Here is a 26,491-nt window from a genome sequence, read left to right as displayed (position 1 = left end):
TTCTCATGATTCTTCCAGATTACACTACTTATTTCAGGGTATGTTTCCTGTATTGCCACAGTACTGTCAGCACCTGCTCTTCTCCTTTCTGTCTCCAGGTGCATGACTACATTCTCCCTGCTGTTCCACAAATCACATCTGTTTAAATGCAATGGTTGTGGTATTTGCTGACTAATTCTCCCAGGACAATGGAAGTCCAAGATAATACTTTCTGACAGCTTTCTGTCTGTGCCTCTTTCTTGTAAAAAATTTCTTGTGACAAATTCACTGTTCTGTGACTCCCTCTAAAATTTTTTCAGCTGGATCTGTGAGGCAGGAAATGCATCTGCTTGGTGAATCTCAACCATGATCTGTAAAGTCCAGTACATCCTAGGGGAAGCCTGAGGAACTGTAAAAATGATTGATGTTTAAGTAAAAGCATGCATAATGTAACTGACAGAGCCTTGATTTAATGCACACCTACATAACCATACCTGTGGCTTCATTAGTGGTGAGCACTACAGATTGCCCTTAGACCAGATTCAGACACACAGTAAGTGTCTGAATGAAAATATATTAATTGGGTTTTTTTGCTTTAAGTTCTTGTCTGGTTTTGTTTGTATTTATGCATGTTTACTTCGTTTGGGTTTCTAAGCACTCTTTTGAAGCTTTTTCAGCTTTCTGCTCTTTGTACAGAGACTCGGAATAATGATTCCGTGATTCATGTTTCTGTAGGTGTTATGGCAGAGCTTTAAAACTGATGTCTTTGCCGAGCATATGGTGTGATCTTGGAATAAATTATTATCGCCAAGCGGAGCACCTCACAGCAGTGGGCACGGACATGAATGAGATCAGTGAACTGTTAGAGAAGTCTTTGCAGGTATTGCCTGTATTTCCTAGTACATTCTTTAAACTGCTGTTCATGCTTCTCTGCATATTCTCTCTGTACACAATAAAACCTACATCTCTGAATAAGTAAGTGCATAAAGTCATAATTTTTGCTCTCCTCATCATTATAATCCACATTTCATTTTCTTCCAGTGTCTCAAAAAAGCTGTGAGACTTGACAGCAAAAATCATCTTTTTTGGAATGCACTTGGTGTAGTTGCTTCTTGTAGTGGTAAGTCTTCAGTGACAGCCCTAGATCTCTAACATCCTAAATTAGAAGGAGGCTTGACTAATGGTGTTTTGAAATTCAGTTACATCTAGGTCTCCATTTTTTTTTCTCCCCCCAGCTATTGGGAATTATGCTCTTGCACAACATTCGTTCATCAAATCTGTTCAAGCTGAGCAAATTGTAAGTGCTGTAGGCAGCTGCCATCTGTTTCAAGTGGGCATTTAAGACATTTCCCCTGATGCACTGCTATTTCTGAGGAGTGTAATAATATATTGGTTTTAACTTTATTTGTTTTGTTTAGAATGTTGTTGCCTGGACCAACTTGGGGGTTTTGTATCTGGCAACTGGAAACATTGAGGTAATCTATTTCCCAGCCTCAAGTATAATTTTCCTTTCTTTTTTTTTTAAGGTTGTATATATGGGAATGGGAGTGTCAGTTTCAAATGTCCCTTTGAAATTCAAAAAATATACATCCTTCAAAAGAAATTAGATTGGCACTTGAGAAATGCAGATAAATTAAAAATTTGTTCTGGGGGGGCTAAGATTAGGTGAATTGTGAACTTCTGCTGAATTGGCAAAACTGCTTTCCAACAGCTGGAATGAAAACTTAATGGAAGGACAGAGAAGTGGTTAGTCAAACCAGGGCATGCCAGGTTTGGCCAAGAACTTCTAGTTGTAGGTCACGGACTGAACTCCCAGTGTTTGAGTTCCCGTAGATACCTACTTTCTGCTCATCAGCAAATGTATGATTTGCTGTAACACTCTAATCTTCAGAGTTTCTCTGGAGAAAAATTTGAGTACATATTCAGTGAAGTCTGGAGCTGTCATGCAGTTAAAGTACATCCTGTCCTATTTGCTCGTTGAAATAACAGAAATTTTGTTTGATTGGAAATGTGATGGTCAGAATTATTTTTAAGAAAAATAACTTGATAGTACAGACTGCTTACTGCTAAGACTGCTAATGCTAAGACTTGGTTCCCTTTGTCCCAAATTGAGGGAGGAACTCTTAAGCACGTGTAGGTCATAGGGAAATGACTTGTGGGTGATAATCAGTTTTATACTTTTGAAAATACATTTGTATTATAAAAAAAATGAATTTTCAAAACTGGATCCTCCAAGAGTCAGATTTTTAAATTGTTCCAAGGGTTCATTTAGTTTCTGAATTCTCTAGCTGGGAAGGAAGCATATTTAGAAGGGAGGGAAACTTTGATATTCTGAAGTTTTCTAATTTTTTTTGTTTGTTTTCTTTAAGACTAAACTAGTTTATTTCTCTGGGCAATGCGTTGTTCTCTGTGGAACAGAAGATGTTTTTAGTAGTGACCTAGAGTCCATTAAGTCTGTTCTAATACTACTGCATGTTAATACCTGTGTGTACTCAGAAGTGCTCTGTTACCATACCAGGCAGTTCAACAGCAGTGTTTTATTTGGTTCTACAGCAAGCTCATGAAGCCTTCAAGGTAGCCCAGTCTCTGGAACCTTCTTACCTCTTGTGTTGGATTGGACAGGTATGATGAAAAATCATGAAACTGCACACAAAAAACAGTTGTTGAAGAACCTTAACTTCAGCCTAGTAACTGGCACTAATTCATGCTCCTAAAAATTGTGTTTTAAGAGTGCTTCTAGTTCCTTTGTTTCCATAGTGGTAATACAATGGAAGCTACTGTGTTCATCAGACACACTCATATCATGTTTTTCTGGCTGATATTGTGAGTTCTCTAACAAGCTATTAACCAAACAATCACTCTGCTCTGAGGCTTTTTATAGACAACTATCCACAAAGCACTGTCTTTATAAGGTGATAGTTATTTCAGCTTCAGCTGTACCACTAGTTCATTAAATGGCACCACCCAGCTCTCATCTCAGTTCCCCCTTTCTAATGCCACTGTCAGAATAAGTAAGCTCTAATGTACCTGGGACAAAGCACTTCTTATTTTCTGGGAGGTCCCTTCCTCCCCTGGCACTGATAGCTCACATGCTCTTTCTGATATCTAGGCCATCTGTGAATAGTTGAGATACTTGTGACTTTTATGATCGTTATAGGTGAATTTCATAATGCCATGCTGCTCACCTGCTAATAATATTTAGTTGAAAACTGGATTCTAGAAAAGAACTAGCACCATCACATGTTGAAATTCAGCTCTTGTCAGATGTTGTTATAAATTGTTCTAATACATGCAAGTCTTTGTTCTGAAGATAAGAGTAGCAGCCAAAGAGTTTAAATTACTGATACAGTGGAGACTGCTTGTGTTTCTCCTGAGTTCGTTTTGTTTTTAAAACCGATCTTGCTTGTAGGCTATGAGGAAAAAGTGTGTTCATGTTGAATGCTTAAGATATGCCTGACATAATATGAGCTAAGGTTTTTGTCAATGTCATAATTTTTAAGTACATGACCATAGCAGCTCTTGCTTCTCTCTAGGCTCTTATTGCAGAGACTGTAGGCAGCTATGATACCATGGATCTCTTCAGGCACACAACTGAACTCAGTATGCATGTAAGTGTAACAGTTGTATTGTTCTGAAGTTTTTGTACATCCAGTCTCTCTACTTAGGAGATTATTTTTTTTTAAATAGGCATGTCTTGAGTAGTGAAACTGTTACAGTAATGTTTCAGATGAGATTGTATGGCTTCCATGTTGTTGCTGACTTATGCTGGTATTGTATAGCAGGCAGTTACTTTATAAAATTTTTTAGTCCCAAGCGTTCAAGAAATCAGCTCTTTAAGTCATGAATAAACATTCTCCATGTTCCACAGAATTGGACATAGATCAAAGGCATAAAATATTTCTGGAGAGAGCAAGGATACTGCCAGGACCCTGTGTTCCAAAAAAAAGTGGAGGACTTACTCTTTCATAGCTTTTTTTTTGGCCTATTGTGTGTACAGTCATGCAGCACATTATATGAGAATGTAAGAATTTGCTTTGCTCAGATGGCAAGTTAAAAGTATGTGTGGAGGTATTCAATTTGGTATATTCTTCTGCTTAACAGTGACGCAGATTTTTAGCCAAAACTCTGTCCTAAAACAAAGAATTTGTATTATTATAATCTGCAATTATTTTGCTGTATCTTGAGCAGGTTTAATGATTTCTGTTTTGGGGGGTGTCTGTTTGTTTCTTGAGACTGAGGGAGCAAAAGGCTATGCCCACTGGGTATGTTCAACGCTGCAGGATAAAGCCAACAGAAACACTGAAGTGTATCTGTACAACATTGTTCAAATGAATGCTATACCAGCAGCCCAAGTGGTCTTGAGCAAATATACAGGTAGGTAATTTAAATACTTCTCTAACCTGTCACACCTACCATGCATTCAGAAGGAATAAATACACCTGCACTAGTTCTAAACAAGAGAGGTCTGGCTGAGGTGGTGAGAGGCTTTTTAGCTTAAACTAACTGAAACAGGGTAAGCAGACCACACAGCGATGAAATGGATGGGTTCTGTCTGCTTACTCCTTCTAGTTGTTTCAAATACCAACGAAGGGACCAAGGGACCAGAGCCTTGTCATGCTTCTCATAGGATGTTTGCTCTCAGACTCCCTTTGCATGTGTCTGTATGTGCAGGTGAAGATAAGTGCCAGGTCCTCGGCCTCTGTGATGTGAAGCTTGGCACAGAGGATTGTTCCTGTGTGCTGTGTAACTCAATATTCTCAAGCATATGATTTTGTTAACCTTCAGCAGGTGATGGACTCTGGTTTTGTGCATGATTCCAAACCAGCCTCCCCATTGGATATGTCTAGCCTGGAAAGCAGGTAGAGGAAATGCAGATTTTCATTAGTCTGCAAGTATTCCTGTAAAGAAATCACCTGAGTAATCTGTTGCTGACTTTTGAGAGCTAGAAAATATAGCTCACAGATGTGAATGTGAAACTGTTATTTCTTTGTGCCTTGTTCTTAAGGGGACTCTGGAGAACCTCCCTTCCTCTTCTGGGGAGAAAAGTACTAGTCTGAGATGAGTTGACAGCTGACAAATTTGTGCCTTAGCAGTTAGTTAAAAATTACTAATCGTGGAAGGGACCGTAATGGTCATCTGGTCTTACTTCCCTGCTCGAGCAGGGATGTCCTACAGCACATTGTATAGAATTGTTTCAGAATGTATTAAGAATAAAACGTAAGATTCTACTGGTATTTTACTAGAGTCAATGCAAGATGAATACTTTCCTGTTTCATTAAAAAAAAAATCTGCCTGCTGAAAAACTTAAAATATATTGAGTGCATTATGTATTAATGTTACATCATAATATTTTAAACATTTTTCAGCCACCATGATGTCATGTTTTGGGTCATCTGTCTCTTCTATATTTGCCTGCAAGCCGGTCAAAATTATTCTCATGAGCAGCTGACAGAAGCATTTGGCAAAGTGTTCAGTGCATGTACTGTAGCATCAATGTAGCAATGTTTTTGTAATGCTTTTTCACAGCTTACTGATATTGTTTTCCTACATTGTCACTTCTGATTTTCTAGAAAGAAATCCAGATGATGCTTCTGCTTTCACAATGTTTGGGTTTTTGAATGAGTATCTGGATCTAAAACAGCAGGCAGCCTATGCCTATGAGAGGTAAACTGTACACCCTTGGAAAGCTTAGAGAAGCTCCTTTTCCATGAACCAGCTGAAAAACCTAAGGGTTTTTCTTTTCCTTAGATAAACTTTACTTTCTCTGTTCAACAGTATATTTGAACTAAGTATATTGTAGGGTGGGTGTGTGGATGTTCCTATACCAAATTTGGAAAGGCAGAATACAGAAAAGTAAAGATGTCCTAAGACTTGTATGTCTTACCATTACATTAACTAATTCACTGTGTGTGATTTAAATGAAATTGAAGGAGAAAGCAAGCTTGGTTTTAGCTTTATTCTCTATCCCACTCTAATTAATGGAGGTGGTTGGCCTTTGGGTTTGTTTTGGGTTTTTTTTTTTCCTCTCTCCTCTTTTCAAAGAGAGGAAGGTGGCAAATGAAACAGTATTGGTGACATGTTTGTTGATGCATTAAAACAGTAAAATAGGCTCTGTTTATGTTTAATTAGCATAAAAAGCTTTTGTATAAAACAGTTGTCCATTTTGCTCTGAAAACTTCTCAAAATATGCATCTTGTAGTCACACGATAAGTAACATTCATTGTGGTTAATTTTAGGGCAGCTTCACTGCTGAAAAACTCAGAGGATACTGAGAAATACAATACAGCAATGCAAAACTATGGCAGGTCACTATGGTAAGTGTCTGTTGACTTTCTGAGCCCCTAGCTTCAGCTTTGGAGGTAGTGAATAGTAGAGCAGTACAAAATATGGTGAGACTTAAGGTGAAAAATGGTTGCTAAAAATCATCTATTAAACATTATTTCTAATTGGAGACAGGTTTGACTGCACTTTGTATTTGCTCCAGAAATGGGTAGTGTAATAAAAAAAAAATCATATTGTAAGGAATTGCTGTATGTCTTCACAGGCTGTAGCATATCAGTGATTCCCTTATCCTTTGCTTGGTACTAACATGTCTTAGTGTAGTCTGTTATATTGTCTCCACAATAAGCTGTGGGATTTTTTTCATTTTTTTTTACAATCTTGAGCTGTGTAATAGGCTTTGTCTGAATAAAATTGCTGCTTTGAGGTTTGTTCAAAAGCCCTTCTATCTAGCTTTTGAATTTATATTGACTTTCACGACCTGAAGCATGTGAGGTTGGGGTGTTGTGTACCTGTGTGTGGTCTTTCTGCTGATGAATCTCTATACTGTAGTCCTACTCACAATTCTAAGTTCCTTTCATGATGCCTTCTGGTTCTGAGGGAATGCAGGACTTAAATAGGTAGACTTTCAAATTTCTCTTTGATATGAGATAGCCCAAGGTCTACTAATTAAATATTTGTTAGCTCTCTGAGGAAACCTCATATGTTATTGTATGTGACACTGAAACTTGTAACCTGTGACGAAGTGATAATTCATTAACTTCAGGGAAGGTTTTAGAACCAACTCTTTAGACTCTTGAAGTCTCAGATCCAAGCTGTGTGTCTGTTAGTTCATGTGTGCAACTTACACAAGATCAAATCTCTAGAAACTGATCCGTAGTTCTAATAAATACAATCCTCTATTATTCTTTTCATAGTGGTCTTAGAACAAGAATGCTGTAATCTTTCTGTGTGTGCATTTTCCTGTCTGTGTGCATGATTTGCTTTTTTCCAAAAAAATGCTTGATTTGCTTTTTGCATGTTTCTCCTTTGATGTTTTCTCCCCCTGCACTGTGATGATCATTAAGTCATTTCCCTTATATACAGCTGTCATACAGATACAGAGGACTTCTCCCTATCAGCTGTTCTTCATGCAGCAGATAGTTGGAGAGAGTAACTGCTATACCAGGCAAAGGGTGGGGATTACTGCACATTCTTGTCCTAATATTGCTCTTTTCTAGGTGTCTGTTTAAAACTGCTATGGAATAGAGGGTACTGGTCCTCAAGGACAGTTTGTCTGAATTAAAACAGCTGTTGCTGCATCCTTCCTACCAGTGACTGGGGTTTTTTTTTGCAGTGCTCTTGGGCGGTGTGATGAGGCCATTGAAGTTTACACATCAATACCCCTAACAGAGTTTGATGGCATTGTGGGGCTAGCGTTAGCTTACTTCAAGAAAGGACTCTTAGAAGAAAGTATCAAAGGTAAAATTCAGAGCATTATGGAACACTTCTTTTGCGGTTAATCTTATCAAAATTTGTTGTCTAACCAACCTAGCTGACATTCAGTATTTTGCTCTTTTGGTTCTATTGTGTAAGTATAAATGCCACAACTATTTTAATACCTTGAGTACCATGTGCAGTTTTGGGCACCACAATAAAATAAAGACATTAGGCTGTTCAAGAGCATCCAGAGGAGGGCTATGAAGATGGTGAAGGGTCTAGAGAGCAAGTCTTATGAGGAGCACCTGAGGTCTCTTGATTTGTTTGGCCTGGAGGAGACTGAGAGGAGACCTCGTTATGGTCTTCATCCTCATGAGGAAGTGAAAGGGCAAGTACTGATCTCTTTGCTCTCACGACCATTGGCAGGACTCTAGGAAGTGGCCTGAAGCTGAGTCAGGGGAGGTTTTTTGAATACCAGGTTGAATACCCAGAAAAGATTTTTCACTCAGAGAGTGGTTGAGTACTGGAACAGGCTCCCAAGAGAAGTCATCACAGTACCAATGTTGTCTTCAGATCAAGAAGCTTTTGGACAATGGTCTAGGCACACGATGTGATTCTTCAAGTGTCCTGCACAGTTGTACTTCATGATGTTGCTGGTCCCTTCCAATTCAGCCTATTCTATAATTCTGTGAAAATCTATTAGTCCTAGTATTGCTCAAATGTAGTAAGGAAAAAGAAATTTCTTCAAGTGTGGGATTCTTGTCCATTAAGCTGGTTTTCTCTGAGCCTCCCTTGTTCTCAAATTAAATTGTTTTTCTGGAAGAATCAGTTGTAGTCTAGAGAAGAAAAGACAGAGGTGATGTCATCAATATAAGTGTCTCAAAAGCAGGTGTCAAGGGGCTGGTGCTAGCCACTTGGCAGTTGTGCCCATCAACAGGGCAAGGCATGATGGACATCATCTAAAATACAGATTCCACCTCAACATGAGGAAGAACTTTTTATGCTGAGGATGGCTCTGAAACAGGCTACACAGTGAGGTTGTGGAGTTTCTCCCCTCTGGAGACATTCAAAACCCACCTGCAAGGTCCTGTGTCACCTTCTGTAGGTGGCCCTACTGTGGTAGAGGTGTTGATCTCTAGAGGTCCTTTCCAGCCCTAATTATTCTACGATTCTCTCAAAGGAGATTAATGTGGTGTTGAAAGCCCTTTAGCTTTAGTGGTAAATATAATTATACTATCATGTTGCACACTTCTGAGATGTGGAACTTCATGAAAAGGTATATGCAACAATCAGTGTAGAAGTGTTAAGTGCTCACAAAGGAACAGTCAGCCCAGTGTTTTAAATTATTTTATTTTGTATTTGGAATGAGTGTGCCCATCTGAACTACTGTTTTGTAAATGAACTATCACAGGGTTCATTTTTACCAAGTTCTAGCAGGGTTTTCTGAAAATCCCAATGCTGCTTTTCATTTGTGTTTCTACTTGCTATGTGTTAAACAACTCCCAGGCTCTAAACAGTAAATCTGGTATTTCCAAACATAGTTACTTCCAAAGTCTTAGTCAACTTATTTTTATCTTCTGCTTATGATTTGAGTTGGGAAAATACAGTGAACCTGAACCTAAAGTAGTCTCTCTGTTGTAATATCATGCTATCCTAAAGGCTGTACAAAGTTTGTGTTTTTTCTTCTCCCTCAATTGAATTTTTACCAGCCTATGAAAAAGCCTTGTCTGTTGCTGAGTCTGAAAAAGATAAAGCACATATCCTGACTGCCTTGGCAATAATAGAATATAAACTGAACAAAGTGGATGCTGCAAAGACACTGCTGTTTAAATGGTGAGTAGAGGGAATAATCAGAATGTGATATTTTATTGTTTTTGTGGGAACTCAGGTGGATATTTTCTTGGTGTATTGCAGCATAGAAGTGGAAATGGATGCAGTGTACTTATTCATGTGATACATGTGGTTTGCTTTAGGTCTGTCTCTTCCACTTTCTTAAAGCAGTATTGAGTGGAAGGGCTGAGCAGTTTGGATGTCCAACATCCTTAAGTTTTAAAAACTTTATCTTTTAAGATTACAGTACTTTGTAGTTGTTGTAAACACTATTTTTGCTCATTGTTTTTGCTCATTAGCTGTAAGAACTCTGAATGACCAGTGAAAATAGTTTAAGTAGTCAAAAATCTCAGAAATTGTGTTCCCAGCAATGTAGACCAGGACAACCCTGTAGCTTTCCCATGAAAAGAAACAGATCTCTACTAGTTGTGCAATTAAGTGGTGAATGCCTGTTATTTTTCAAATCTGTGGAGGCTAAATCACCTGTGCATCATTGTTAGCCTCCTAGTAGCTAGAAATTAAGTTACCATCTCACCTCCCAGGGACAACTCTCTGTCAGTAGAGAACTCTAGTAGTGGCAGTGCAGGACCCATCAGCAGATTCCTGAAGTTACTAACACAGAGAAGATCCATTGCCTTTCCTATCCATGGTTAGTTGGCTAGGAAACTATTTCCTACATCTTATAAATCACTGCAGGCTTCTACTTTTGTCAAAAACATGAACAATGAGAATTTTCTAATGACATCATATGTTTGTGCTTGAAAAAAAAAGGTAGTGAATGGCTTAGGAAAGCAACATCACAATGAATACGTCTAGACCTGAATTGGAAACAGTGCTACAAACAGATTTTGGTGGATTTTACTAATAGGAACAAAAATTATGCATTCTGGTGCATTAGATAGATGTTTCTCTTGACTGGAATTTGTGCTAGATGACTTGAAGTGCCCAAGTAGGACCCTGAACATGAAGCACCTTTTTTCATTTCTCATAACCAGCTTAGCACAGAGATTCTTAACAGTGAGTATGTCTGGATAACTAGTATGATAGAATACCATTTCCTTCTTGTCAAAGGGTCCTTTTGCTGGCTGTTCAAGTTCGATTAACCGCTTTTTTATTTCTTGCTAGGGACTGAAAACAAAACATAGAATCAGAAGCTTACATTCTTGTCTTTTTTTGAGGGCGAAAGTAATCATTAAGAGCTTGATTAGGTGCCTGTAACCTGGCCTTCAAGGATATAGATTTAGCCTGATCCAGGATCCCACAGAGAGTGTTAATTCTGTATACCTTTCATGATACATAGGAGCAAGAGGACTCAGAAGTAACAAGAACTGTCATGTTATCAGGAAACTTAGTTTGTGCTCCAAAATGGTTGTCTCTTTCCCTCTCTTTGATTCAACAGCTCATTAAAGGAACCTAGTACGGAAAGTCTGAAGGCTTTGTGCACACTGGGATTGGTAAAGCAGGATGCAACACTTGCAACAGCAGCCCTAAAAGAATTACTGAAGCATGAAAAAGGGAATGATGGGATTTATGAGAGGTGTCTCATTGCATCTGCTGTTTATGCATTACAAGGTAGAAATGTAGCAATCCAGAGGGAAGTCTCCAAAGCAATACACAGGTATATAGTTTGTCTTGCTTTAAATTGCTGTGTAAATGTATTGCTTTGATTACATTGAAGAGTAAGCAAACCTGTTTCTTTGAATTCTTATTCTAAAAAAATTTTTTAATAAAAATTCATTTTCAAAGATGAAGTCCTCACCTAAGGTTGTACCTTTCACTGACAAGTTTGCTTTCTTATTTATGGAATCAGATAGCAGAAGTTTCATAGCTCATTCAGTGTTTTCTGATTTTGTTTGGGGGGCTTTTTTGATAGGTAGGTTAGTTTACTCTTCTGTGAAAGCATTTTTCATCCTGTGTGGCATAACTTTCAGCCTAGAAAAGTCCCTTGGGTTTTTATTTAATATTTAGCAGCCTTTGAAGCTGTTTCTTCCATTAGCTAAGTGTCTGTGTTTAAATTTGATTTGATTAGCCTTAGCATTCTGAGCCTTTCAGGAAGGCACACATTATAGTCTCTCCAAGGATTTTCAGAAACTATTTTCATGCAATTGTTTTTTTCCAACTACAACTAAAATTTCTCGTTCTTCATGCTATGAAGACAAGACCTGTAGGCCTAAAGTTTGTTTTCTTCCTATGAATATTTATATGCATGCTGTACATTTTATTTCTTTAGCTAGCAGGATAATTTCAATGTTGTGTTGTTTGTTTTTACCCATGTCTATCTTTTAATACATTGCATTGTATTCTTAATAGAAAAAACTGTATTTGTATTTATAGCAAGTGCCTACTGAGTCCTGGAAGACCAGGTGCATATCTAAACCAGACAGTTTAATACCCTTTTCTTTCCCTAGTTACCCTGATAATCCTGCCCTTTGGTCTCTTCTGTCTCGAATAGTTCCACTGTATGCATCAAAAAAGCCAAAAGTAAGTAAGTGTAATACACATGTGCTGTTTACATTCCAAGTAGTCTGTGTTGTTTCTTAACTGAAAAAACCCCACCATTCAGTGTGTGGACTTTCCCCAGTTAATAGGAAAATGTACAGCTTACATTCAAAGCAGTGCATAGCTACATACTGAATTTATATACCATTATTTGGATCTTCCATGAGGTAACCATTCTTGATGTAAACTTAGAGGAAAGATCTGCTAGAATTATGCTAACAATAAAAGGCTATACTATGTATAATCATGTATAATTTCTTCTGTTTAGTTTTATATAGGTGTATTTATGTAAATAAATATTTCTATTAAGATTTACCTATCTTTAATTTGGTTAATGTAGTTATCTTCACTTTTCACATTAGGCAGTGTTTCCTTGCCACTTTCTGCTTATTATTAGTTTTCCTTCTTACGCCTAATAAATATTCCTTGTCTTAATTTATGCTAATTATATAAACAGAAATAGCACCTGAAAAGAAACCCTTTTCAATATGGGGCTGAAATTAGAAACCAGTCATATAGATAAACTCTAATCTAAAATGTCTCTTGCTAATTTTTTCATAAAAAGATCATGCCATAAACAAGGACATTGCCTCATTGTGCAAATTTTGTACTTGTGAATAACAAAGATAAAATTATTTTGGCATTATATTTTGCATAAAATTAATTAGCCATGTAATTAAATCAATTTTTTGTTTTTTTAATCTTGCAGGGAGGAGCTGTGGCAGGAAGTGTTGCACATACACTTGATGTAAACTGTGGAAAGGTTTGACTGTCTTAAAATGCAGATTTTGTAATTCTGTAAACAGTCCTAAAATTAATTCTGTCTGATCACTTACCTGGTTAAGTAACTCTTGTGTTCTTTTTATAGGAAGTCCTGCTGAACATTGCAGTTAATCAGTTGGTAGCAGGATGCCACATGTTAGAAGATAAGAAAAACAATCCTCTGAAAAATATTCAGAAGGCCATCCATGTCTGTCCAGGTTACTTCTGTTCTCAAACACAGTAGTGGTTGTTTGTCTTTTTATCCATCAGAAGCAAAAATTACTGGATTAAAGTAAAATCTGCTTTTGTTGGGTTGATTTGTTGTTTAGGGTTATCCATGTATCTTTTGGGGAAGTTGCTTAGAGTGGAAATTGTCACTTTTCTTCCAGATTTAGTGGAATGGGAATTAAGCCAGACAATAAGAAAAATATTGCTGAGTTTTAAGGCTTGTTCTAAACCATGAGTAATTTCTTAATTGCTCAACAGGAAAAGACATAAGTATTATTTAGTGTACTAGACAGATTGAAAAACATATGTTCCCTCAGTATGCAGCACCAGACAGAAGAGAATTATTTATCTCCCTTGAGATTTTTTATTAGAAAAGTTCTGTTAAAGTGTGTGGTTTTTGAACTACAGAGAACTGTATGGTTGTATTACTAAATAGTCTTCTTCCTATAGCATATGAATTGCAAGCCTGGTGCAGTTTTCAGTTGCTAATTTGTACTTGATAGTGAAATACTTATACATTGCTTCTTCTAGAGTCATTTTTTTCTGATGCATAGGGCTGGCTTGCAAGTTCAAAATGTCAATTGCTTTCCTACAGGAAATATGAGTGTATGCTGTTTAAAAGCAGTATACTTTACGTTTTACTTTGTTAGATCTTCAAGCTTTGTTTCATTTTTGCTGGCAAAATTAATTATTTTATGGATGAAAATTTAAATAAATAAAATCTTTAACTGAACTCTGTCCAATTCAGGACAGAGATTGCTCTTACAGTAGTAGGTGTTCTTCACAGGGCTATTTAAAAGTGAAGTTGACATAGGAATTAACTGGCAGTCGAAGTAGGCACCTATTGCTATAACTTTCATGCTGGTGGGCAGAACAGACTGAGTCTGCCACTTTGTGTTTTGTTACACCTCTTCAGTGAAAGCCAAGATTAATTATATAGTCAAAAATAAATTGGCAGCTTCAGGTTAGCACACTGAAGCTATCTGTGAAAAATACATTAGCTGGCTTTAGGAACGGCATCTTCCTTTTATAATCTGATGAATCTTACTAGTTAGAAGCAAGTAGTTATCACCTTCCTTGGTTTAAACTCAATTACTTCTCTTATTTTTGGTATCTTATTTACAGTGTATGGTTCCATTGATAGGTATGCTTTTATGCTTTATCTGATAAATCCCATTCTAAGTGAACTACCAGCATATTTAGAATGGACATGAGTTCCCTTTTACCATTCTTTTCTAGATAATCCTGTTGCTTGGGCAGTGCTAATGGCAGCCTGTCATGCTGAAAACACTGTTGTCTGTCTAAACAACACTGAACCAAAACGAACAGGCCTAGAGATGACACTTATGTCTACAGTTTCAGCCAAAAGTAAGCTATATGAGTTTCCTGTTTAAAAAAAGCAAAATAAAATTGAAATTATCTAAGCTTGCAGTGCTGTTCTGAACTTGCAAATAGGCTGAGTAGTACTCAATACTGGTAATTACTCAATAGCTGTAATTGTATTTTACACAAAAAAAACATTAAATTCTAATATACAGATAGGTTTAGATACTTAATGGCAGCTTGTTTTCCCCTCCAAAGCTTCAAATGGTTTTGTAAAGTAGTATTTCTGAACTCTGATGCCTACACCCATGAATGTGGGTGTATTACATTGCAGCAGCAGTAGTTTACAGGAAAAGGCTAAAGTAATTTTGAGTTCTTTAACTCTTCTAATAGGTGCTCATTCTTGTTCAATGCCCATAGTGTTTTGAAAACTGGAATTAAAATTCCATGTTTGATTGATCTCAAACCATTAACTCAAATGGTGTATGCTTATTTCCCCTCATGCTTTTGATTTTACCATCTTTCAGTGTCCCCACTGATGAAGGGAGCCATGTCACATTAAAACTCATAAAAACTCTCCCTTACCAGATCTAGAGCTTGTGACCATGGTATTGTACTACAGTATAAATACTAATCTGTTTAAGTGTGTTGTCTGTCTTTACAGCTGGAGAAAGTAATCTTCCACATAATTATGTCCGTACTCTTGAAGACTGGTGTCTGTGTCAAGCTATTACCAGTCTAGGGGAGACTGGTAAACTGTCAGAAGCTGAAGCTCTTTGTAACAAGGTATGATGGGGTCACACTGGCAGATTGTAGTAGAATTGACAGAAGCCATTATTTTTGCGCATTTTACAGTAAGGTAATGTTTGAATTAGCAACTGTCTGTTCCATCAGAGATACAAAATATAATAGTTCACAGAATCACTGAATATTCTGAGTTGAAAGGGACTCACAAAGATCAGACCATCAAGTCCAGCTCTGAAGTGAATGGCCTGTATGAGGATCAAACCTTCAACTCTGGCAGTATTAGCAGCATGCTCTGACCAACTGAACTGATGGTTGGCATAACCTCCCCTCCCCAATATACTGTTTGCAACACCAGAACTGTGTTAATAGTTGAAACAAGTAGTGTATGTGTCATGATAAAGCTGAAGTCTGTTCTTCCTGCCTAGAATTAAGCAAAACATTACCAAAATTCAGGGCAAGCAGTCAGGATAGGAGACATCCGTTTCTTCTGGGTTGTATTGGTACTTTGTTTCAGAGCTCCAAGTGGATGCTACATGTTTAATTATTAAAAAAGAGAGGTCATGCTGCAACATAGCTATGGAAGGGAGCTGGGCTGTTAACAGCATTCAGGAGGGTGTTCATAAGCAGAAGACTTGGCAAAAGTTCAGCAAAAAAGCACACATCCCTGATTTTCATTAAGGAAAATTACTAATTGCATGCAAATGTGATCCTTGGTTTTGGTATATTTCATTAAAGTGGATGGGAGTTAAAGAAAACCACCAACAACAAACAACAAAAAACCTAAACCGCACAAGGGGATTGAGCAGGCTGGTTTTCAGGAGGAAGTACTTTCTTTGTACTTTCTTTGTTTGCTTGGTGAGGTGTTTTCCTTTTCTGGCCAACTTGTCTACTGACCTGCCTTATATTAACAATCATCAGAGATTTTGAGACATACAGGATCTGTCCTTCCCCCAGATTGGTAGGGGGGAAGGTTGTGGTGGATTTTGCTTGTATTATGCTGATTTTTGTTTGATTAAATAGCCTGGGGAGAGGACAGTCAGGGTCTGCAATTAGTGTAGAAAAAAGGATAGCATTCCCTAGTACCACAAACCTTCAGTGGTAGTTTTAGACCCCAGAATCCTCAGAAAGCAGTATAACTGGGAGTGGAGAGTCAGACACTGCAGTCAATCAGTTGTGAAGGATTCACAGGCAACATACTTTGTTTAAAAATGTGTGAAAAATATAAATATTGTTTGTTAACACAAATCTGGTTTGAGTTATAATTCTTTGAATATTGAGATTTCAGCACAGAAAATAACATGCAGTGAGGTTTGCGAAAGCTTCACGTTTCACCTGAGCAGAGTAAAGCAACAGATAGCTAGTTTTCTGTCTTTTCTTTTTTGTATTGGTTCAAAGAAATTCTCTATGGATGCCTGCTGTTACTGAATAGGAAATGTTTGGTAAACTCCTTCTGTTCCAGTGAAAATAAAGTGTCTTATTTGGGAGAACTAAAATTTCTTGAAGCATAATCAAGGTCCTTTATAGCCTCAAGACAGGTTTTTGCCTATATTAATAGGACCAAAATTTTTAATAATTATCAAACCAAGTGAGCTGTCTTTCAGAAACCAGTAAGAGTAGGAAATATAAAATGTAAATGTAAAATGTAAAATTGAGCTTAGACTTCAAATGTATTTTGAGGACAGTAAAAATATTACCTGTTTTTATGGGTCAGTCCTGAAATACTCCTTTGTGCAGTGGAGGAGAAAAATGCTGTGTTTCAAGCACCCTGAGAAGGCTTTCAATGTTGTTTTCTATAAAGAGCAGAATAGAAAATCTAAGTGTCCTTGGTCCTGGAAAATGATAATTCTGATTGGTTTGGTTTTAGGGTTTAAAAAGCTGCCCTGAGCACCCAGCTCTATTTTTGCTTTTGAGACAAGTTCAGTGTAAGCAGCTGTTGCAGTCTCACAAAGAACTTCCAGACAACATCCTGGAGGAACTTCGCAAGACAGTCATGTCCAGTTCATCCTCAGCTGCAGCCTGGCAAGTAAGTATCAATCTTTTCCCTGACTGGTGTGCCACTCTCACCCCTGCTGTAAGAGAGTGAGCGTTCATTTCACTGCTTGATTCTATTCATCTGCTGACAGTCAGTGACAGAAAAAACAGCTTAAATTCTATTTGTTCCAAAGTTGAAATATGTTAACTTCTATAAAAGTTGAAATATTAAGAACTGCTAGTAAGACCAAGCAGACATGGAGGCAGGAGAATTAAAAGTTTGAGATAAATGTCTTTAGGGATCTGTGATTTGCCATGTGAGCAGAAGCCAATGAAATACTTCATCAAAATAAATGGAGGTAAAGGGTTTCCTGTTGTAGTAATACACAATTTCTTACTTAAGGGTATGAAAACCTGAATGAATAAGTCTCTTTCTCCATAATGTCTTGACTTCAGGTGTCACTGTTCTTTTGAGTAATTTGACTGCAGAGAATCACTCCCAGTAACATTGTTTACTAATTCCCTTCCATGGCATGATGAGTAATCATTTTTAGATGATCAGTGAAGGGTAGAACTTAGAAGATCAGTGCAAGGCTGCTTTACAGATTATGATCTTGCTTCTTAGAAGGCTGCAGATGCTCTTCTCTACAGAAACACCAGGAGCATTATTTCTGGGGAAAATGCTTTTTTGGCGCATTTTTCTGTGATTTGTGAAACTTCATCTTTCAGAATATAGAACTCATTCAGGTTGAATTTGCAAAATAGGGAACATGCAAGAAACTATTGTATCCTCTTCTTTAATAACATTTTTAAAATTAAATTAGAGTTTGTGTACATTTTTTAAGCGTCCCTTGCATAGCCAAGTCAGCTTCCTTACAAGCAGGGAAAATAAGTGAAATGAGTGCATGTAATGTGGGGAGTGGAAGGGGATGATTTGTTTTAGTCTTCTTAATCCAGGCCACAGATAAGATACCTGTGAGGAAGATCTTTTTAGTCTTCAAGGAAGTATTTCTCAGGGCTTAGATAGCATTCTGAAAAACTTGGCTGCTACATTTGCTTCTAGTGGATTAATGTATGTTTTTATGTTTTCTGTCTCTAGACTTCCTGTGAGTTTGATTTATCCATTGTGATGCCTTACAGTTTTACTACATTAGAGGGGCCATTAACTTTTCTTTCTGATTAAGTTTTTGGCTTTTGTCTAAATTGTTATGTGGGATTTAAGGATGCTACTGAACTTCTGCTCTGATGGCTGTTCTACTTTTTGTGCTGTGACTTGTCAGGAAAATAGAGAAAAGTAGACCTGGCAAAGCTGCCTTTGTGCCTTTGCAGGGGTTCTCTTCTTAACTTCTAGAGTGCTAGACATCTTCAGCTGCAAAGAGCTGAGGCTAAGGGAAGCTTTTTTCCCTTCACATGGATGAATGTTTTACTCTAAAAAGCAGGCCTGCAGCTTGATGTCAAGAATGCACGGTCTCACTAGTGCTAATTAGTACTTTCCAATGTGTTGCTCTTTGTAATTGGGAGTAACTTCTATGTACCAGAAAGCATTGATAATTTTTGCCTCCTCTAACACCCTGCAGTATTTAGCTAGGAAAAGTCTAGAGGCCTTTGCTCAAAAGCAAGGGAATTACTTTGTTTACTTGGTGATCCAGCAAAGAATATTTCTAAATATGGCTTGCACATCTTCATGCATATCATGTACATGACAAGGATTTGCAAATATGGCTGCATCTGCTTCAAAAAATGTGTGATGACTACAGAATTAAAGACAGAGAAGCTAGAATCCTTTTCCTTCTCTTCATGAGGAAATCCAGGACATCTTGTGCTGGCAGAGCAGGCAGCAGCTGAGACAAGCTATCAAAAAAAGTCTGTGAGTAGGCTCGGGAACTCTCAAAATAATTTACTGTAGTAAGGTGTACTGCCAGCTCTGCAGCAGACTAATTTTTCTGCAGGGCAATGCACAGTGTGTTGTTGGAATGAGGACTGGGTGCATAATATTAGCACAGCTAATACTATGCTGTGATACTCTTATAAATTGGACTAAATGGTATTACCTAATGGATGTGTGTTTTGGTGGCTCCATAACTGATTTTGTTGGATGTTTATTTTCAGTGGCTGGCGAAAATATATCAGTCTCAGAGAATGATGACTGGAGCAGAGATGTGTTACAGAAAGAGTCTGCAGTTGGCATCACAGCAGGGCAGCTGGAACGGGAAGTTATCCAGTCTGCTCAGGCTAGCTATGCTCGCACTGGAAATCTGCATGGTAGGATAACCAGCATAACATTACTGCATGATTTCACAGAAGTTGGTGGGATAGAAGGCTTCTGTAGTCATTAAATTATGCCCCTGTTACGTTTTATGAAAGACAGCTAGAGAATAGAATCAAGGGGCAGTGGAGTATTCGTAGAACATGTCTCTGTAAGACAGGTTGCAACATAATAATCACATAGAGCCACTTTGTGCCTAAGAGGCTCACTTGCTCAGTGAGGCTTGTCTATAACAGTTTTAGTTTGATCATCCAAATTGGCCTACCCCTCAAATGTCTGTCTTGTTCAGACAACTGCCTCAACAGATGTTTTTTCTTCATTGGTGCCTGGAGAAGTCAGTCAGTCATGTTTCAAATATTTTTATGCTGTATGGTCATTTCCAGATATGATGCCTTGCACTGAAACCTAAGAACAATCTAAGGGAATTGTATCTTGTGGAATAAAGAAAAGTACTCTATTCCTTGCATTGGGGGGGCAAGGTAAACATATCTCAGGATCTTGGCAAGTGTTTATTATCTTCAAGCAGTGTCACTCTAGAAACTTGAAGTGCACTACCAGAATTTAAATTCTACTGTAAAATGTAGATACTGCTGTGATCTTGGCGAATGCTTTTTCACTAATTATTGAATGACCCAGCAGTAATCAAAATCAGGCAAAGCAGCCCCCATATATCCTGAGATCTTGTGTAAGAAAAGACAGTCGGATTTACTGAGGATAAAGCTGCAAAACTGTTCTCCGTTTTGGAGAAGAGAGTTGTCCTCCAAAGTCAGAATTTGTCAAGTGACAATATTTTTCCTGCTGTAATTCTCTCAGTTTTTACTGGTCTGCTTTCTTTTTGCTCCTAAATGCTTTCAGAGGTCTCAAGATACTGCCTAAATTGATTAATACTATTTCTTCAAGGGCTGGCCTGAATTGCCTAAGAATAAACAAGATTTTGTTAAAAGATGTGATTAGTATGAATTTGATTATCTCATCTCAACTTTTTAAGTGAGCAGAGAAGCTGTAGGTGGATTTTTTTTGGCATTTCTGCACTGGTTTAATGAAATGTATAAAAGCCTGGTGAAAAACTTGCTTAGGTCCAAGAAAGCTCTGTATTTGAAAATTGCTTGTCTCCCAGTTATCTTCCAAGTAAAGATCTGGTCACCCTTTCAAGTACAGTAATTTGAATGCTATCCAGACACAATGGGGATAATAAGGTTTTTCCAAAGCCAGTTTTTCTTTCTTTGCTTTGCTTATATTCTTAAGTTATATAGCTTTGCTCAATAGTTGCTCTGTTAGGTGATTGCAGTCTAGGAGTTGGTTTTGACTTCTGGTAAAAAATTGTCAGTTCTGGGGACAAATTTTACATTCTTGAATAGTTTTATATGTGGTATGAAGATTTGCAAGGGTTTCTGAAGCACTAGTAAAACTTACATGAAAAAACAAAAAGACTATGTGCACAAATTAGCAGGGGGGAATACTGGCAAGGCTGATCCTAAATAAGTTAATATGACTTTTCTAGGCACTTCTAACCACTGTTAGTCTGGGGGATTTTTTAAACAAGTGTCTTTCTAATGTGCCAAATACTTCTCAGAACAGCTTGAATAAAACCTGCTTTCTAGAGAGATGTAAATATACTACAATAAAGTAATTTTCCCCCTGATATTTCTTCTTTTTATTTTTTAAAATTTCTTTTTTTATTACTCTCTTTCTTTATTTTTTTCTCAACTTTTATAATAGGCTAATGTCTCAAATGAGCACTGGCCATCCTTGGTACAGGAGGCAACGACTGAAGCTTTGAAACTTTCTCCTTCCCCTTTGGCAGCTCTGCTTCAAGCCCTGCTACAATATAATCACAAAATGGGAGCAAGGTATGCATGATCTGTTAAGTTGTCAGTGGAATACTGTGTCTAAAAATACAAGTGGTCATTATCTACAGATCTAGCTCAAGAACTTAAACAAACTTGAAAGCGGAAATTAATTCTTGAAATAGTGTGGCAAATAAAAGGGAGAGGGGAGAAAGAGTTAATGATGTGGGGAGCAACCAAATCTTCCATTATTTATGAAAAAAAAAGCTGATGGAGCATCAATGAATTAATATGACATCCCTACATGTAGTTGCCAGTTTTTACCAGATTTCTAATGGCACTGTGAATTTGAAAATCCCTTTGTTAGGTGTTTTTGTTGTTGTTGGAAGATAGTATCAGCGAAACAGAATTTTAGACTTTGTGTCTAAAATAGACACTTCGTCTCTATTCCAATTACCTTCTCTTCTGCACTTTCACATCTTGTCACTGTTTGCAGGAAGTGCAATAAGGGCTTTCCCGTATATTACTTCTGGCCATTGTTGCTTGCTTTGTTATGTTACATGGGGCCTGTTCAGTAGAATTTGATTTGGATTATGTTTTGATTATGTTTCCAGGGAAACTCGGCGAATGTTGGAGAGAATTGTTTACCAGCCAGCCAATCCAGAAACCATAGTGTCAGTGGCACGCTGGTACCTCCTGCAACATCTGTATGCCAAAGATGATTGTGAATTAATAGATGTAAGACAGTCCACCTTATACAGAACTTCTGTCTATTTACTTTTGATATTATACTTGCAGCTGGGAAGTGGGGTAGAAGGAGGCTAGGAAGGTGTTGCTCTTGAGGTGCAAATGTACTTCAGTTTGTGAAATCAACACCAGTTTGTTTGAATGTCTTCCATTCCTCCATGCAGTAATGAAAAATAAATAGCAAAGTCCCCAGTCCAAACTTGGAACAGTTTTAATGGTGATTCTTCAGTAGACATGAGGACCATTTAATTAAAATTTTAGCAATAATAATGTTAATACCCTCTAGCCTGGCTGGAACATGTCATGTCCCTGGCCCAAAAGATCTGAGCAGCAGAATCTCTGTGCTCTCTTAAAGGCTTGTGTGTAATGGTACATTATTTTCAGTACATAGTAGATGCTGCATTAGTTTCTGTTGACAGTACTTCACTAATGTATTTGATTAAACTCACAAATCCATGCAGCTCTTTGATGTAGTGCAAGTGGGGTGTCATTCATTTTGGCTTATAATGAGAGCTACTTTTCTCCTCAAAATCTGAGTATACTCTGAATGACTCAATGAAGAGTGGTGATGAAGTCTTTTGCCCATATTATCAGCTGTTCCCTGGTGAAATGCTGAATCCAATACCAAGTAGATCTGGAGGTACATATAAAAAGGTGTAGACAAAAATCCATACACAGACATGCTTAGACATAGATTAAAAAAGCTAGATTTAATAAGTTCACAAGATCCTGGTATGATCTCATTGCACTTGCTTCTGCAAAGTCCTTTATAGTCCCTGCTGATGAGATGATAATAATGGCTGGAGATTTGCTTGGTTCTGCTTAATGGTTTTCCTTTTCAGTATGTATAATGTCATTGGGTTACAAGAGATGTGCCAGAAACTTATGAACATTAGGTTACTGTGGAACCTCTTTTTAAGGTCCCTAACAGAAAAGATCCAAATATGATGTGTGGAAAATAAATCAGGGAAGTGTGAATTTAACTGGGGGAGGGAAAAGGATGTGGCAGTTTTTTAAAGCAGCTGCAGAGAACACTTGAGTTTCGCAAATGGAGATTTATATAAAGGTAAGATTTATACAAAGCAAGGGACAAGTGTGTGTCAGCAGGAAAATAGGTCTGCTTGTTTAATTGCCAGCAGGTAACTACTTGTCAAAGTAATCAGTGATGCTTTTACAGAGCATTGGAAGTGATTACAGTCACTGTAGCGCAGAGTTTGGATCTTTTAAGCAAGTTGATGTGTAATGTTGAGTATTTCCTATTTGGGGATTATGATCTAGATAATGATCATCTAGTTAGATGATCTTTTAGCAAAACTGTCTAACAGGAATTAAAAAAGTACATTTCAGATTGCCATTAAGAAAATAACAGAAAAATCTTAAATTCTCAAGTCGTTCTTTATTTTTCTCTGCAGGTGCTTATAGAAAATGCCAAAGCTAATGGAGATGTTAGAGCTCTGGAACTCAATGAGAAATTATCATCAAGTGCCTAGAATGGACTATCTCAAGCAAACACTCTTATGTTCATCCAGTTGAATTAGCTCCCAGAAGCGATAGAATTTGGGCTGTTTTGTTTATTGTGTCTGATTTATTTTTTTCTGTTTCATCAACTGCAGCCTTGTCTTTAGTTTTGCTTTTTCTTGAACAAAAGTAGGTTATTTTCATGTTGAGTTACACACATAAAATCACATTTATTTTGAAAAGAAAATCCTGAAATTTGCTTTTGTTTGCTTCCCCCACTTAAACTTTGTTGCTATTCACAATAGAGTATTTCCCCCCTAACTTATGTAGCAAACAGAATTCCCCTTTATCTACTTTGCATCTCTGTCAGGTCTGAGGGTTCTTGGGCTCTGATACCTCCTGGACAGCAGCTGGGGCCCCCTCCCGGGAGTGCTGGCAGGAGTAGGGGGCAGGAGCTGGGTGTTCCTTTGGTCCAGGGGTCTTCCAGATGCCTTCTGTCCCATCTGGGTCACCAGAACTGATGCCTTATGAAGGCTGACCTAGAACAGAGACTAGATGGAGTTAAAGAATAAAGTAGGTATTTATTGGAAGGCCTCAGTGGATACACTTTGGGCAGTACAAGAGCCCAGCCAGGGCTACAACCCAAGATGAACCCAGAATGGTCACAAAATGGATGACTGGTCACGAGGTCTCTCACTTTTATAAGTTCTCATCCATTCGCATATTGGAGTTAATTGTCCAGTTACAGCTTTAGATTATGAAGCCACATCCTTGTTTTTCTCTCCTCAGTCCACATTTATGCTCTTGGGCCTGAGATTTGGGTGGTTGTCCTTGGTCCCAGGCCAGGAAAGGAATTGTTTTGTCTACCTACTCTGTGAGGAGTAGGTAGACAAGAGCTTACCATCCCTTAATATGAAGCTCAGAACTACACACTAAAGCAGCAGAGAATCTGAAAAATATAAAAGCTAAAACTGAGGCATCATTTGGACGCACACAGAAGTACAGTTATTAACTCTACTGCCAGGTTTTCTTGGCACAGAATCTTAAGAGCTGGGTAGCAGACAGCTTCTGTCATCTCTTGGTAACTCAGCAGCTGATTGCTTAATTGGATGAACTATGATAGCCGTTCTTCAGATATGTTGTTGTTTTACTTTTATGTACATGAAAATATAAAATAAATAAAGCAATGACTCTGACCTGTGGAAGTTACCATGAGGATGTTCACTCTGTTGACAGGAGTCATGATAGTGGTCAGTTTTTTTGTTTAAATCTTCTTAAAATTTCTGTCCAGCAGAGTTTTACAATGGCTTATACAATCCCATGTTATAGGCAGGAAAGGGCACTTCAAAAGTATGCAGTGGGACAGCATTGAACATGCACTTGCTTTTGGAACCTGTTGTTCTGGGCTTACAGAAAAGAGGATGCTGAGTTGGAGTGCAAGTGACACATGCTAATCTCTGGAGAGTGTGCCACTCTCATTTTAACAGGAAAACTCAGCTCAGTGGGCTGGGGCTTCTAGTCTGTGGAGGTAAGATGAAACCTTTAAATAGCAAGAATCTCTCCTTATCTTCCACACTTTTATTCTCTCACTTTTCCTTAAAATTATTTTCTTTAAATTTAGATTGATTATACTTCACAGAGCTGCTGTCAAATAGCCTTGAACTATCAGCAACTACAAATCTTAAATGGAAATGCTGCAAAAGCCAGACATGACTCTCAAGAGTAGCTGTAACTTTTTTTAGCTTGCTGCTATTAAAAACCTGGAGAAATTCTTGCAGCCTATGGTTTGTATCCTTGGCATATGGTCTTGGTATGTGTGCCACCCACTCTAGTGGTGGAAAAGCTGTCATCACCAGCCTCCTGGCAGCACAGTAAGCAACTGCCTGCCCCTCTTAATCCTTCTGTGCGAGCGTTAGCCTAGACTTTGCTGGTACTGAGCCCTGAATGCCTTCTAGCATCTAGGAGAGCCAACAGGTGACAACAGCCCAGAGAGATGCCAGCTGAGTAATTGTCAACTGTGAGCGTTCTGTATTAGGAAAAAAATGTTGTAGTAGAGTGCTTTTCTGCTCAAAATACCATGAAATTGCTTTTACTGTAAACAGTGATGAGCTCTTGAATAAGATAATACAGCCTGAAGTTGTATTACATGCACTGTAGGAAAAAAAACTCCACAAATCTCTGTGAGTTGTGAAGTACTCAGAGAAAAGTGCTCAGGGAAGATGAGTTTAAATTTAAGCTTTTGTAAAATTCAACAACATGAGGTAAAAGTCTTGCTCTCCTGATTTTTAAGCAATGTATGGCTGCTACAAAATTGCACATTGTAGCAAGTCTGCTGTAACACTGGCAAAGCTTGTAAATTCCTGCCACTTGAGACAGCCATGTATTTTATGTAATGTAGAGCACAGCAAAATACAAAGGCACATATGCATCACTGATTTGGGTAATTGAGAATTGCTTATGGATTTCACTGCCTAGGAAGTCAGTGCTCTTTGGCTGCTCTTGCTGTAAAGCGGGGAAAAAATAAACATTGCCAACTATAAGTTATTATGTTGGTTTATGCTGAAGGCAGAATGGAATGAGATCTAATGAATTGAAGGTAGATCATTTCATGGCTTCACATACTAGAGGTTGCTTTTTTAACCCCGTGCTGGTTCTCACTAGAGAGAGCACCTCTAAGACTTGACAAGGCTTGCTCTTGGTGGTCACTCTTCTGGGAGGTCACTTGGATAGTGTTTTTTTCATGCCTTTCTGATTTTTTTTAAGTTTCGTTTTGTGTTCTGTATTTGAGCAGAGAGAGATTCATGAACAGGACTTCATTTACTGAAGTCCTGTAAAAGAATAGGAACAATTCATTAAATAGTGGTTGCTTTCAACACATTAAAAGTTGATTCTTTGTCTCTGCAAAGATTTCTGACCCCTGTTTAATACAAATCACATTATATCCAATCTATCCCATTATTTTATTGTATCTTATGAAAAAAAAATAGCAGCTTGGTTGCAAGCTTCTTGTTACTGGGAGCTGTCTTCCAATACATTGGACAATACCAAGCATAATTACAGCTGTGATTGACCTCAGGCATGTGACGTGGCAGAAAGAAGACACTGTCTGTCTTTTAAAAAACGGGGGAATTGTTTGCTTTTAATGCTATTTTTTTCATTGAGCATCAGGAGTTTCTTGTTGGTTTTTTTTTTTTCA

At 37.8% G+C, this 26,491-nt stretch overlaps 1 protein-coding gene across 5 annotated transcripts in view; it reads left to right on the top strand.

Moving 5' to 3' along the window:
- SKIC3 (SKI3 subunit of superkiller complex) overlaps positions 1-25,065 on the top strand; it is a 47,147-nt gene extending 22,082 nt beyond the window's left edge. For 4 of the 5 annotated variants that reach the window (XM_071448585.1, XM_071448586.1, XM_071448587.1 and 1 more), the window contains exons 20-41: positions 715-859; positions 1,021-1,099; positions 1,215-1,276; positions 1,398-1,454; positions 2,533-2,601; positions 3,513-3,587; positions 4,212-4,353; positions 5,550-5,643; positions 6,216-6,293; positions 7,595-7,719; positions 9,387-9,510; positions 10,907-11,125; positions 11,916-11,988; positions 12,716-12,769; positions 12,875-12,986; positions 14,236-14,364; positions 14,984-15,105; positions 16,931-17,089; positions 19,147-19,299; positions 21,023-21,153; positions 21,705-21,828; positions 23,250-25,065. In XM_071448585.1, coding sequence (XP_071304686.1) covers positions 715-859; positions 1,021-1,099; positions 1,215-1,276; positions 1,398-1,454; positions 2,533-2,601; positions 3,513-3,587; positions 4,212-4,353; positions 5,550-5,643; positions 6,216-6,293; positions 7,595-7,719; positions 9,387-9,510; positions 10,907-11,125; positions 11,916-11,988; positions 12,716-12,769; positions 12,875-12,986; positions 14,236-14,364; positions 14,984-15,105; positions 16,931-17,089; positions 19,147-19,299; positions 21,023-21,153; positions 21,705-21,828; positions 23,250-23,327 — 2,404 coding nt within the window. In that variant the 3' untranslated portion in view covers positions 23,328-25,065. The remainder of the gene's footprint in view (positions 1-714; positions 860-1,020; positions 1,100-1,214; positions 1,277-1,397; positions 1,455-2,532; positions 2,602-3,512; positions 3,588-4,211; positions 4,354-5,549; positions 5,644-6,215; positions 6,294-7,594; positions 7,720-9,386; positions 9,511-10,906; positions 11,126-11,915; positions 11,989-12,715; positions 12,770-12,874; positions 12,987-14,235; positions 14,365-14,983; positions 15,106-16,930; positions 17,090-19,146; positions 19,300-21,022; positions 21,154-21,704; positions 21,829-23,249) is intronic. The other variant, XM_071448589.1, reaches the window with a different exon arrangement.
- The last annotated feature ends 1,426 nt before the right edge of the window (positions 25,066-26,491 follow it).

This window comes from Agelaius tricolor, unplaced genomic scaffold (assembly GCF_023055355.1).
Source record: "Agelaius tricolor isolate 1412-34295 unplaced genomic scaffold, bAgeTri1.0.p SCAF_27, whole genome shotgun sequence".
Classification (NCBI taxonomy): Eukaryota; Metazoa; Chordata; class Aves; order Passeriformes; family Icteridae; genus Agelaius; species Agelaius tricolor.
Note: the sequence above shows the minus strand (reverse complement) of the source record. Positions and strands in the feature narration are given on the sequence as shown.